This window comes from Tympanuchus pallidicinctus, unplaced genomic scaffold (assembly GCF_026119805.1).
Source record: "Tympanuchus pallidicinctus isolate F22 unplaced genomic scaffold, pur_lepc_1.0 scaffold52, whole genome shotgun sequence".
NCBI lineage: Eukaryota > Metazoa > Chordata > Aves > Galliformes > Phasianidae > Tympanuchus > Tympanuchus pallidicinctus.
The window spans coordinates 20,915-34,226 of record NW_026294772.1 but is presented as its reverse complement, the minus strand read 5'-3'; the positions used below and the strand labels follow the sequence as shown (position 1 = coordinate 34,226).

Sequence of the window (13,312 nt, the reverse complement as noted above, 5' to 3'; positions counted from 1 at the left end):
GCTGTAAGACACAGAGTGCAGACAGCAAGCTTTGAACAATGTCTGGGCTTTAGCTTCCTTAACACGATCCTTAGCTGCATGAACAATGTCTCTGTGTTCTTTCCCAGTTACCTCTCCTTTCTTCTTCACTCTGTAGGCTTTCTTTTCCTGTTTGAGTTTGGCCAGGATCTCCTTGTTAACTCATGCAGGCCTCAAGGCATTTTCGCCAACTTCCCCTACCCTGGGTGTCCCTGATTGAAGAGCTGAGGACCTCCAGAGGCTCCTTCTAGCCTTAATCACTCTGAAAACCCCCTGGATGTTTACGATACTAACAAATGAAACCAGACAACACTAAGACCTGTGGACAAATATCTGCAAAAAGGAGATCATTTATTGCTATTTAAACTGTGATTACATGAAGTTATGCAGTAACTTTACCATACTTGCATTCATTCAAATTCTAATAGACATGAACGTGAACTTTCACTATACAAAAGAATATATCCTGTGTGCTTGGCATAATATCTTTGTCTCCTAACTTTCCATGCCTGCTGCTGGGCTTCTGCCAAAAAAATCTGCTATAAATTGCTCCTCATGATCTTCCTTCACACAGTGCTCTGCTTGTTATTACAGTTTTACCTGCTTAGAATAATTTGATTCGGAAGGGACTCTCAGATCATCTCGTCTAACCTTTGTGCCATGGAAATGGACGTCTCCCCTCTAGAGCAGGTTCCTCAAATCCTATCAAACCTCAGAACAATTCTGTCGATAGAGCAGTCACAGCTATTCAGGGTAATGTCTTCCACTGTCTCTCTATGATCACTGTGAAGAATTCCTTCTTTATATTCATTCTAAACATTCCTTCTCAGTATTGCTGGAATGCTTTCTGAAATAAAGGGAAACAGTTACTGAAATACTTGCTTTCAATCTCACGAAAATAATAGGATGTGTAGGCAGTTTCTCTTGGAAAATACAAAATCAGGGGCTTTTTTTGACTACAGTCTGGTCTCACGGTGTGCATTTTAGTCGTACGACCAGTCATCATCAAACCCTTGCACGATTTTCAGTGGCTCAGTATCAAGCGCTGAGACACCAGAACCTGTTGAGAAGAAGGGAATGAATTTCCTTTCCAGTCTGCCATCACCAATACTGGTAAAAGTGTACAAAGCTGATTTCTTTTTGGCATCATAAAATGAGAGCTTGTTGGCAGAGATGTCCAGGAAGACCCCAATCTTCTGTGGTCTACCACTCGCTGTCAAACGAGTCCAAGGATCCGTGTGGGCCCAATACTCTTCCCCATCTGTTAACCCTATGACCCAGAAGCCATTCTTTGGGGACAGGTTCACAGTCCCTTTACGAGCCACAGACTCAGAAGCAACACCCAAGATCCAGTTTCTTCTCTTTCCAACATCCACTTCCCAGTATTTTCTTCCGGATGTGTATCCTTCCTTTGCCAACACAAAAATGTGGGAATCAAATCTCTCCTCCTTGCTGGGCACCTGTCTGATCACACCGGTATCATTCACGCTCTTCCCATCTTCAGACACTTCCAGTCTGGGGTGAGCCGTGTCAGCATTCAGGGTGACATCAACTGCAATGATCAAGTCATGTTGTAAGGAACAGAAAACACAAGGTCTGACTTACTGAGGCTTTCTGTTGTGTCACTTCATCCACGTTTTACTTGTTCACTCTCCACCTCCCCTGTCAGATGTAAGAGCCTCCTGCTCAAAGACCTCCACGTTCTGCCTTCCTATTATTCCCATGCCTCTTGTTTCCCGTGCTGGGATGGCTGCTATCTAACAAATAATAAACACCTTGCAGATGCCTGTCTATTTCCAAGCTACAGCTCCAACGTGAAGCACAGGAGATTTATCAACTTGCCCCTTCATCTTCATAAACTTGCATCTTCATCATGTGGATCAGTAGATATGACATGAGGGAAAATACATTGCCAAGCATTCCCCTGTTGGTAAAGCCAAAAGCTCAAAAACCTTTTGTTTGGTTATGGTGATCAAATTATCACAGTCAAACATAGGACTGCATTGCAGCAACACATAGCTGAAACCCAGCTTGAGCCGTTTTCTGATGGTCAGATGTGTGCTAATTAACTGCAAGTCATAACAGGTTCCATGGAACTGCTCCAACTAAAATCTTCAAAATAAGCCATTCATGCTAATAGTTAAACAAATAAAGATATAAAGGGCCTTTCTTCCTAAGGGGAAGGAATGCCATTTAGCTGCACTAACAGCTTCTGAAAGGGAAGAAGTCATCGTTCCATAGGCAGAAATATCCTCTGAGCTGCTCTCTAAGGAAAATGCTGTCTTTGCAAACTGCTGTTATGATCAAAGGGCTCAGGACCACGAGTTGTTTTGCTCTCACCTTTGTAGTGTTGTCGCTTCAGGAGTTCTGTAGGAAAATGAGTAACACAGGTAGTAAGTGTATCTGTCACACTAAAACACGGCCCACCATTGTCTACCAACCCACTGTTAGGAAGGTCTTTAACCCAACCTGAAACCTAAGCAGATTTCTGAACAGAAGGAATCTCAGTGGCAGTGGAGAGAGAATGGGGAACATGAAGATAATTTGCCAGAGTGAGGCATCTCTGGTTTCTACTAGATTGGAGAATGAAGTTTGATTTTCGGTGCTCTTTGAGGCCTTGGAGTATTTGCCAGAGATCACTTTAATATAGGGATAAATCTTCATCACCAACAGTTAAACCCCTTCCCAAGTATCAACTACTGGCTTGTAGGTCTTCTTCCGTTGGAATCTTTCTCCTGTAGTGTATTAAATCAATCCTGTGACCAATCATAGCTTTTGCCTTCTGGTATTTTTCTGAATGTGTGTGAGTCTTCCCTGTGGGTTTTGTGACATTTTCACAAGTCAGCACTTGGTTTTTCCTACCTAATTCAGTCCTCAGATTTTCATAATCTGAAAGAGAGAAAAAAAACCAATCAGTTTTCTTTTTCCCCAGGAATGGGGCACACAGGGCTCCCATCTCACCTCAATCTCAGGGAATCCAATAGGGGATTAATTTCCAGACTCTGGTAGAAAGCCAGAACAGAGTAGAAAAAGGATGGTCAGCTGGTGTCTCAGCTGAATGCATGTGAGCAAATAAGGTAACAAGGCACTTGAAATCTATTTCTTAAAAGAGCCTCCTCATATTTTAGCCATCTCCAATGCATCCGTATCATACAGTGCAAGCACATCAGTAAGGAAATCTGGTGGCACGCAGCAAGAATGTCGTGACTGTGCTCAGAAACCTCAGTGTAGCTCTTTACTTCCATGACTGCCAAGACTGAGCTCAGCAGACTACACAGCATCCATGTAAACAAGCATTCCAAAGAGGAAACACGGCTTCCTTAGAGAAAGCACTTGCTAACCTTTGTCAGTACCACTGAGCATTAGAATTTGAAAGTGGCAAGGGATCGTTCTGAGCAATGGTCATGAGTTATCTACACTAAGCACTGTTCTTACAACAGGAATACATCAGGGGATGACACTGTAAAAGCATTTGCGTGTATGAGAATGATGAAACTCAAAGAATATGTAAAAACACACTTTTCTTTGTCAGTGACAAAATAACTAGAAGCCCTGAAGAGTGCTGGAAATATCAAAAATATTCTATCTCATCTTCTGTGTGCTGAACATCTGCCATTTAGAACCTGTTCAGCGCACAAGGTGTTCATAATCGTGTAAATATGGCAGATATTTATCCGAAAGCTTGTGAGAGATGTGCGTCAAATGAATCCTGTTCAGAATCCGGTGACTTTCCTGAGAGCCTTTATTCCTGTTACCCTTTTCAGTTAGAGCCTACACAGTGTTTCAGTTCTAGCGTGTCTCACCAGCTGGACATCAGGCCACGAGTCTCTGATTAGGCTGATTCTCTGGCACACGTTTCACTGTAATCCACTCATGCTCACATACAGGAAACAAGGAGATACGTCGTGCAGCTCACAGGCACACAGGCAGTCACTCACCAGCACCACTCTAACAGCAGCTTTTAAAAAGAAGAAGAGAATCATCACAGAATCACCACGTTTGGAGAAGACCTCCAAGATCTTCATCCGGTGCAACTGCTCAACTATCAGCAATAGCTCCCACTAAAACATGTCCCATAACACAACACCCAAACATTTCTTGAACACTTCCAGGGTTGGTGACTCTATGCCCTGGGGAAACCATTCCAGCCCCTGACCGTGATTTGAGAGAAGAAAAATTTCCTAACATCCAGCCTAAATTTCCCCTGGCACTACTTGAAGCCATTCCCTCTTACCCTGTCACTGCTTACATCGGAGAAGAAGCCAACCCCCACCTCACCATAAGCTCCATGCAGGTAGTTTTAGAGAGCAATAAAGTCACCCCTGAGCTTCTTCTTCTTCAGACTGAACAATCCCAGTTCCCCCATCTGCTGCCCATGAAACTTGCCCTCCAGACTGCTCACAGCTTTGTTGCCCTTCCCTGGATACGCTCCAGAGCCTCACTTTCTTTCTTGCAGTGAGGTGCCCAGATCTGAACACAGCACTCGAGGTGTGGCCTCACCACAGCTGAGTACAGAAGGACGATCACTCCCTGCTCCTGCTGGCAATGCTATTCCTGTTACAACCCTGGATGCCATTGGCCTTCTTGGCCACCTGGGCACATTGCTGGCTCAGGTTCAGCTGAGCATCAACCAGAACCCCCACGTCTGCTTCCTTTAACAGTCCCCCAGACACTCTGCCCCAAGCCTGTAAGCACTGCCTGGTTGCTAAAAGCTACCTTTGCTTCTTCATCTTTGGACTCTTTCTGCTCTCCCAGAAAAGAGCACTGAATAGATCCTGCTGCTGAAAAGGTCTTTGGAAGAACCAAGGAAAAGTGATTAACACTAAAACTAGGATTACCTGAAATGGAAAACTGATGCACAGGCTTGTTCTTCCACGAGTAAATGAACATCCATGACGCAGCAATCACTGAAAAGATAAGCAAAAAAAGAATGAAAAGTAAGGAAGGAAGTAGAAGTATAATGTGAGTGCAAACTCAGAAGTGGAGCCTCCTGACATGACCTACAATGGCAGTGACTGCACGCGAATGTAATCCATACAAAAATATCAAGAGAGACACAAGACCTACAAATAATCCACCTAGATGTTCTCACGTGTCAAGAATTTGCTGCCTCTGAACTAGATGTCCTTAAGTTCTTTCCCAACTCAAACACTGTCTTACTCCAGACAGAAGTCATGCTTCCTCCCCAAGATTAGATCGTCTCCAAATGATATTCTTTCTCTCTCTACAGATGATAACCACTCATGCATGGGCACAGTTGCTCTTTCATGGCAAGCGTGAAAAGAAAGTCTTCATAAAACCTGTTACTAACACTGGAAATATTAGCCTCTATTTTTTCTTCACTTCCCTTTTCTCGTAGCAAAGCATATGCCCACCAGAACTTAAAACAGTAGCCACAGCTGATCACATCGTCGACATTTCCAAGGCTAATTGTTTTGCTTACTTGATGGGAAGTTATCCTTTGGTTGTGTTCACAAATAGTCAGTTGTAACTGCTTTGTCAGTCACTGAAAGTGAAGTAGAACTGATCAAAGTGTCAAGGACCACACCACCTCTTCCCCAGGCCTGATCACATCACAGGCGAGGCAAAATGAGATTCAAATGTGCTCTCTGGGGGTTCAGCAGAATCTCTCCCTTCCACCACATTGTATGCAACCCTGGCAACAACTATTCCCTTTGCCCTGCACCTAAACCAGACTTGTATCACAATTTCTGTCCAAGAAACCAAGACAGAGCACGCACCTCAGCTTTTGGCGTCGCAATCTGCCATCAGTCAGCCTCCTGCCCTTCTCCCATGCCCACCCCTTTCTCACACACTTATGCTTATTCCATGTCTCCTGGCTCTCTTGCAGCTTGTACAGTATCAGAAAGGATCCAGTTCTACCCGTGCCAGTGCCAGACTCCTATGAAAAATTCTTCACTAGTAGCTGATAGTTGTTTCTGTTTGGTCCTTCCAGCCCTTTCTAGGCAAGTGAGCACTGAAAACGTTTGTTCCCATGTCAACATTCTGTTCTTCGCCCCTTTCTTCCCTTGACACTGACTACAGCTATGATGTAACAGAAAACACATTCTGCTGATGAGGTCTGTTTGGCATGCCCACAGAATGTCCTTCATCTGCCAGAACTGTCCTCCCAGATGAGAAATATCATCTTCCCGGCTCCATGCGTCAGAAACTGAATGCTGGAGTCGTTCTGCCAGATCATTCACTGGAAATGATGTAGAAAAGGAGCAAAACTGAAAGACCAACTTGAGGTTTTTCAGGGCCTGATCACATCACAGACAGGAAAAGTCCCAACAATTGAAAGACAGATAGGAGAAAACCAAACCCTCACCACAGTCACACACCCATAAATGATGCTTAGCCAAAGAGAATTAGCTTGGCAATCCAACGATCCTTACCTGATGAGAAGTGAGTTGGCAGCATGCTGCACAGTCGATCATAAAGCAATGAGAGCTTCAGCTTCACCATGTCTCTTACTGCAAGAAATGATGGACATGAAAGAAAAGGGTGAAGTCTGTCTTGTAGCTTTCCCTGCTCTGGTCATGTCATGGGCATGGAAAGAAATAGGCAGTCAAAGCAGCTTACAAGCGAAACCTCCTGACTTATTCTTAGCACTACAATGTTGGCAGCATTTCCTGCCTATGCTGCAAAGCACCCCAAAATCCGAGGAACACTCGTGGTAAAGCCCCATGCACTATTCTCATGCATTCACTTCACTCTCACAGTCATGTTTTCCACGTTGTTCCTCTTCCTCCTATTCTGACAGTAGCAAGATTGCCCATGCGAGACCAAGAGCAAGAGCTCTCTGCCCAAGCTCGCCAATGCCTACAGCAAGCCATTTCCACATCCGACAAGCACCCACGTGGCTCATCTCTACCCCCAATAGCTAGGCACGTGGGCTGTGACCAGAGGGCTTTATACTGTCCTTACACTTCAAACAGAGGTTTGTGCGCCATGCAATTTCTACACCAGAATCAGTCTTTAGAATGGAGATTCCCACCTGCAGCTCTGGGGAATGCAGAGCACCAAGCAGAGATCCTTCCCTCCCCATATCAATGTGCATGTAATAGAAAGTCCTGAACACTGTACAGTCACTCAGGCACACATCCATGCCAGCAACGTCACCTCATCTCCAAGTATCCTCCCTCAGTATTAAATATCACTCTGACGCACCCTTGCAGTGCAGGAATTGCCTGTGCTTGGCTGGGATTCATCCTGACCCCTCCAAAACCACCTCAGCACCTCCCTGGATTTTCCTCCTCTTGAGGTCATCCACATTAATGCTTGCTTGGTCACAAGAAAAGAAGAAAACCACCACAGATCTGGTGAGCTCTGGTACTTTTCTTGCCATCCCCACTCTGCCTCCACTCCATTCTCCAAACCATAGCTCTACTGTCTTGTCTTTTGTATTCCAAAGAGACTTGGATTGGAAATCCAAGTCTCCTTACCTGACAGGATACGGAGAATTGGCAGTGCTCTGCTCAGTGAGGTTTTCATCTTCTCCACCGTGTCACTCACTAAAAATGTAATTAGAACTGGGTGAAACAAAGGAATTGCATCCTATGGTGCACCCATGACAGCATCCTATGGTGCACCCATGACTGCATCCTATGGTGCACCCATGACTGCATCCTATGGTGCACCCATGACAGCATCCTATGGTGCACCCATGACTGCATCCTAAGGTGTATCCATGACTGCATCCTATGGTGCACCCATGACTGCATCCTATGGTGTATCCATGACTGCATCCTATGGTGCACCCATGACTGTATCCTATGGTGCACCCATGACTGCATCCTAAGGTGCACCCATGACTGCATCCTAAGGTGTATCCATGACTGCATCCTATGGTGTATCCATGACTGCATCCTATGGTGCACCCATGACTGCATCCTAAGGTGTATCCATGACTGCATCCTATGGTGCACCCATGACTGCATCCTATGGTGCACCCATGACTGCATCCTAAGGTGTATCCATGACTGCATCCTAAGGTGCACCCATGACTGCATCCTATGGTGCACCCATGACTGCATCCTATGGTGCACCCATGACTGCATCCTATGGTGCACCCATGACTGCATCCTATGGTGCACCCATGACTGCATCCTATGGTGCACCCATGACTGCATCCTATGGTGCACCCATGACTGTATCCTAAGGTGCACCCATGACTGCATCCTATGGTGCACCCATGACTGCATCCTATGGTGCACCCATGACTGCATCCTAAGGTGCACCCATGACTGCATCCTATGGTGCACCCATGACTGTATCCTAAGGTGCACCCATGACTGTATCCTAAGGTGCACCCATGACTGCATCCTATGGTGCACCCATGACTGCATCCTATGGTGCACCCATGACTGCATCCTAAGGTGCACCCATGACTGCATCCTATGGTGCACCCATGACTGCATTCTATGGTGCACCCATGACTGCATCCTATGGTGCATCCATGACTGCATCCTATGGTGCACCCATGACTGCATCCTATGGTGCACCCATGACTGCATCCTAAGGTGTATCCATGACTGCATCCTATGGTGCATCCATGACTGCATCCTATGGTGCACCCATGACTGCATCCTAAGGTGTATCCATGACTGCATCCTATGGTGCATCCATGACTGCATCCTATGGTGCACCCATGACTGCATCCTATGGTGTATCCATGACTGCATCCTATGGTGCACCCATGACTGCATCCTATGGTGCAGCCATTACTGCATCCCATGGTGCACCCATGACTGCATCCTAAGGTGCACCCATGACTGCATTCTATGGTGCACCCATGACTGCATCCTATGGTGCACCCATGACTGCATCCTATGGTGTATCCATGACTGCATCCTATGGTGCACCCATGACTGCATCCTAAGGTGTATCCATGACTGCATCCTATGGTGCACCCATGACTGCATCCTATGGTGCACCCATGACTGCATCCTATGGTGCACCCATGACTGCATCCCATGGTGCACCCATGACTACATCCTATGGTGCACCCATGACTGCATCCTATGGTGCACCCATGACTGCATCCTATGGTGTATCCATGACTGCATCCTATGGTGCACCCATGACTGCATCCTATGGTGTATCCATGACTGCATCCTATGGTGCACCCATGCTTGAGCACATGATTCAGAAAAATGCTATTATTGCTCTTAAGGAAATGAATGCCATTCTAAAGGCCCGCTATGGATCAATTGGATAAGAACTGCAAAGCCCCACAGACTCTCCTCTCAGTCAGGTTTTTTCATGCTGAAGGAGCATGAAATGCCATGAATGTCCATTAACCTGATGGGACAAGCTTTTTTAATTCCATTCCGTGCCACGCACTGTGATTTGAACTTGTGATTTTCTGCCATGACTGTCACTGAAAGTGAAAGTTCAAGTCAGCACATTGTTACATTCCTCTGTGTGGTTTCTGATTCCTTGGTCATGTAGGTGTGGAAAGTCACAGAGATTCCATGTTTTTGATGATGCTAACGCCTGGAAGCTACCTTCAGGCCAAGTCCAAACAATAATTGCTATCTTCAGTGCATTCTCTTCCATCCATTCTCTCCATTCTTAATCCAGCTTGTGAACATTCGCATACCCTGTGCGCTGCATAATTTTATCCATAGAAATAATGGGATTTTCAATAATGCTCTTCCTCTTATATTTTCGTTACGTTTGATTCTTCTCTTTGACTCTTCTCTCAAAGTCAGAAATAACCCTCATTATTCTATTTGAGTAACAGTCTGTTTCGATGTTATTTCATTTAGATGATGATTTTTTTTACTGTTTTTTAAAATTAATTAATTAATTATTGTGAGGTAGAACGTTTCAAGCAATAACGAATCCTTTCAGTCATTTTCACTACTTTCTCCAAGGCAGAGTGAGAACGTGACTCAGCCCAAACAAAATGCTCTCCCTGGTGTTCTCCTCACCAGCTCCCATTTCTGTTTGTTTCAAATCACCCATCCTCATTTTGGCATGGATACAGATTGCCAGCACACTTGTCACAAAGATGAAACAGCGTGTTCTGCTTCGCTCTTGTTCTACTACTCCCCAGGGTAACTTTTTTCTGTGGTCCCTCTTTGAATTCCTACAACATCCATCCAGAACAAATGCAATTCCTTGTCTTCTTTTTCACAACACTGACGAGTCACGGAACGCTTAAGGTTAGAAGGGACTTGTAGTTGTCATCTGGTCTAATGAGCAATTGCTTGTTTTTCTTCTGCTTTTATTTTCCCCTTTCTTTCGTATTCATAGAATCATAGAATCATAGAATCACCAAGGTTGGAAAAGACCTCAAAGCCCATCCAGTCCAACCGTTCACCTCTTACCAACAGCTCCCACTGAACCACGTCCCTCAACACAACATCCAGCCTTTCCTTGAACACCCCCAGGCTCGGTGACTCCACCACCTCCCTGGGCATCCATTCCACTGCCTGACCACCCTTTCTGAAAAGTAATACTTCCTCATGTCCAGCCTGAATCTCCCCTGCCGTAGCTTGAAACCATTCCCTCTGCTCCTATCACTGATGACACGAGAGAAGAGGCCGACCCCCAGCTCACTACAGCCTCCCTTCAGAAGTTATAGAGAGCAATGAGGTCTCCCCTGAGCTCCTCTTCTCCAGGCTGAACATCCCAGCTCCTTCAGCCTCTCCTCATCAGCCCTGTGTTCCAGACCCCTCACCAGCTTTGTTGCCCTCCTCTGAACACGTTCCATATTAAATCATCCTTAACTCAACCAGCGTGTTCTTGTACTCTGGCCTTTCCTCTCTCATCCCACTGTGAGGGAGTGAGCAATTAGCTGTGTGATGCTTATCTGCCTGCCACGTTACACCTCCAGAGTATTAAACATCCAGCATGTTCACGTATGGTGAGCGTCACGTTTATCACGAGTACTAAACATTTGAAGGGACAAAGGTTTCAACCTTTCAAGTCTCCCTACTTTAGAGACCAATAAAGTAAACTCTTTAAGGAAAAGGAAGGCACTGTTGGAGCATTATTCATAATTACTACTAGCCAGCATTTGGAACGTTTCTTCTTGGCGGTACCGTAGCCCAGATGAAGTGTTCAGGTGCCATAATCTGAAGGAAATGAAAGAAAATCATCACCCCAAGTAATACCCTGTTGTGAGATGGTGAGGTGCTGTTTGAAAGTGAGACTGGAGGAGGAGAGGCTCAGGAGATTTCTATCTGATATACTGTTCAGGATGATACGACTACCACTGCAACGCTGATCGCTTCTGTGCAGTAACAGAAGTCAGAGCGCCTGATTCAGATGTGAAAACCTCCACTACAGACTGACATTTCACTGGGTGAATCCCACTTCTGCATCCGATTTAGGTAGATGCTTTAAGGCTTTGTTTGTTTTCTTTTGTGCTTTTTGAGCTCCCCGTATCTTTTCTGAGAAAATGTCAATCCTGCAACTCTGCCAAAATGAGAATCATAACCCAGCAGCAATCGCAGGGAAAACATTTGGCTTTGAATCCACAATGCAATTCTTTCCCTTGACGACTTTTGCTGGGAGAAACATTTCCCTGTTCATTTCACTGGCTCATTTCTGAGTTGCAATTCCTTTGTATCATCAATCCTCATACGAAGATCATTCCTTTTTCCATGCTCAGCCTTGTAATCCTTGACTTCTTAATTTTGTTCTCTATTCCTCTGCTTTTGTTTATCACTCCTGACCTGGAGTTTTATATAAATAAGATGGGAATAAAGAACAGGTTCCTGGAGTCCCCCAGTCTTTTTTTTTTTGTAAGGAGACCTAACAAGAAACTGTATTAAAAGCTATTACTTCTTCTGTGGTCTTGCACCTAGGGATTCATTTGTCCTCTACAAATTAAACTTCCAAACACTCTAGATATTCATTTACATCTGACAACATTTCACTGTAGAGCCCAGAAATAGAAATATCAGCCAGTAAATAAAACAAAATAATGCAACCTCACCGACCTTATTAGTGGTCACCACGAGGAAATGATCCAGCACTCCGTGTCATAAATACAACAGCAGCAAACGGACATTTTAACAATCTTCCTTTCCCAAAAATATAGGCTGGTTTATGAGCAATTTCTTCCCTTTTTCTTTCAGAGGATTATCTAACATTCATCGTGAAATCACGTACGCACCGCAGGGATGGCAGTAGCAGCCAAATTAACACAGAGGACTTTAATTCTCTGAGTGAGTGACATCAAGAGAAAGGGAAGAGAGAGGCAGTGGAGCTGCTTTCATCATTATTTGCTGCATGCGAGCGACTTGAAACTAAAAAAATAGTCTTCATAGGATGGAAGAACAAGAGGTTACCCCATTAATTGCTTCATTTCTGTCTTTCTCCGTATCTTCACGTGAAGCATATATTTTAAAAGACGTGCTTTTTTCTTTTCTTAAACAATAACAAGATCATAGAATCAATCAGGTTAGAAAAGGCCTTCAAATCATCAAGCCCTACCATCAACTTGACCTGTCAGCTCCCATCACAGCCATGCCCATTAGTGCCGTGTTCCTGTTGGTTCTTACCTGTTCTCCTGTAAAGAGAAATCTCAGTTTTTGCTCCTTTTAAGTAATGGTTGATTTCCACTTCAGATGAGACCAGCAAATCCAGAGAAAACTTTCAGCCTTCTTTTCTGCTTTTCTCCCAATGAAAATGCTTTTCTTAAGAACCAGCGACTTGAGCACTGTGTCAGCACTGCAGAAATTGTGCCCAACAAAGTCCAAAGTCAACATATTATCAGGATCAAACCACTGACTGCGAAACGGGGTTGGAGAGAACATTTCAAGTGAAAATTGGGAATGTGAGGTCTGCCAGTCATGTACAGCTGTAATGGCATTGCAAAATTTGTGGGAATAGAAAGGTAACATCTTCTCTTCAGTAAAAAAAAAATGGATTTTCATCATAGGAAGAGAGTGAGAGGATGTGTTATACATAGAAGATGGAGACAACGTTGAAACAGCTTCACAGCCGAAGCTATGCTGCTTCTCACACCAGGATGAGGCTCTGGGCAGAATAGGAAATCTGATAATTTTAGCTACATTTCACATCTTGATTCCTTTTAATTAGAATTTTTTTAGTGTTTCTTTTAATTAGAACGTTTTCAGTGGCTTCCTATTTACTTAGCAGAAGAACAACGCACCAAAAAGAAAGGATAAAACACTCCTTCCCAAACCATCAGTGACTTCAAGTCTGTGAACAGATATTGTGGAGCGAGAGCTGCATGGATGAGGTGCCCAGGAACGTGTTTTTCTCGTTTATTTTTCCACACTTAGCCAGATGGATCCAAGGGTTTATA

The 13,312-nt window shown here is 44.6% G+C and overlaps 1 protein-coding gene across 3 annotated transcripts; it reads right to left on the bottom strand.

Moving 5' to 3' along the window:
- Positions 1–338: 338 nt before the first annotated feature.
- LOC128091822 (butyrophilin subfamily 1 member A1-like) lies at positions 339–12,734 on the bottom strand. 3 transcript variants are annotated; one of them, XM_052705172.1, is made up of 8 exons: positions 12,543–12,734; positions 11,979–12,200; positions 7,467–7,535; positions 6,417–6,494; positions 4,857–4,925; positions 2,881–2,907; positions 2,359–2,385; positions 339–1,570 (listed from the first exon to the last, which is right to left on the bottom strand). In XM_052705172.1, exons 3-8 carry the CDS (start codon positions 7,513–7,515, stop codon positions 1,002–1,004), a joined length of 819 nt encoding a protein of 272 aa, XP_052561132.1. In that variant the 5' UTR covers positions 7,516–7,535; positions 11,979–12,200; positions 12,543–12,734; the 3' UTR covers positions 339–1,001. The 3 variants fall into 3 exon arrangements, with proteins under 3 accessions (XP_052561132.1, XP_052561131.1, XP_052561133.1); XM_052705171.1 differs by lacking the exon at positions 11,979–12,200; XM_052705173.1 differs by lacking the exons at positions 6,417–6,494; positions 7,467–7,535; positions 11,979–12,200; positions 12,543–12,734 and having other exon boundaries at positions 2,881–3,020.
- Between the last annotated feature and the right edge of the window lie 578 nt (positions 12,735–13,312).

Bases quoted from the DNA above. Each gene is read 5' to 3' on its own strand.
- LOC128091822 (XM_052705172.1), bottom strand. From the start codon at position 7,515: ATGAAAACCTCACTGAGCAGAGCACTGCCAATTCTCCGTATCCTGTCA. The intron at 2,908-4,856 runs GTAATCCTAGTT...TCTCTCTTTCAG, and splicing joins GCATCAGTTTTCCATTTCAG to ATTATGAAAATCTGAGGACT. The intron at 2,386-2,880 runs GTAGGAAAAACC...ATTTTCCTACAG, and splicing joins AAATCTGAGGACTGAATTAG to AACTCCTGAAGCGACAACAC.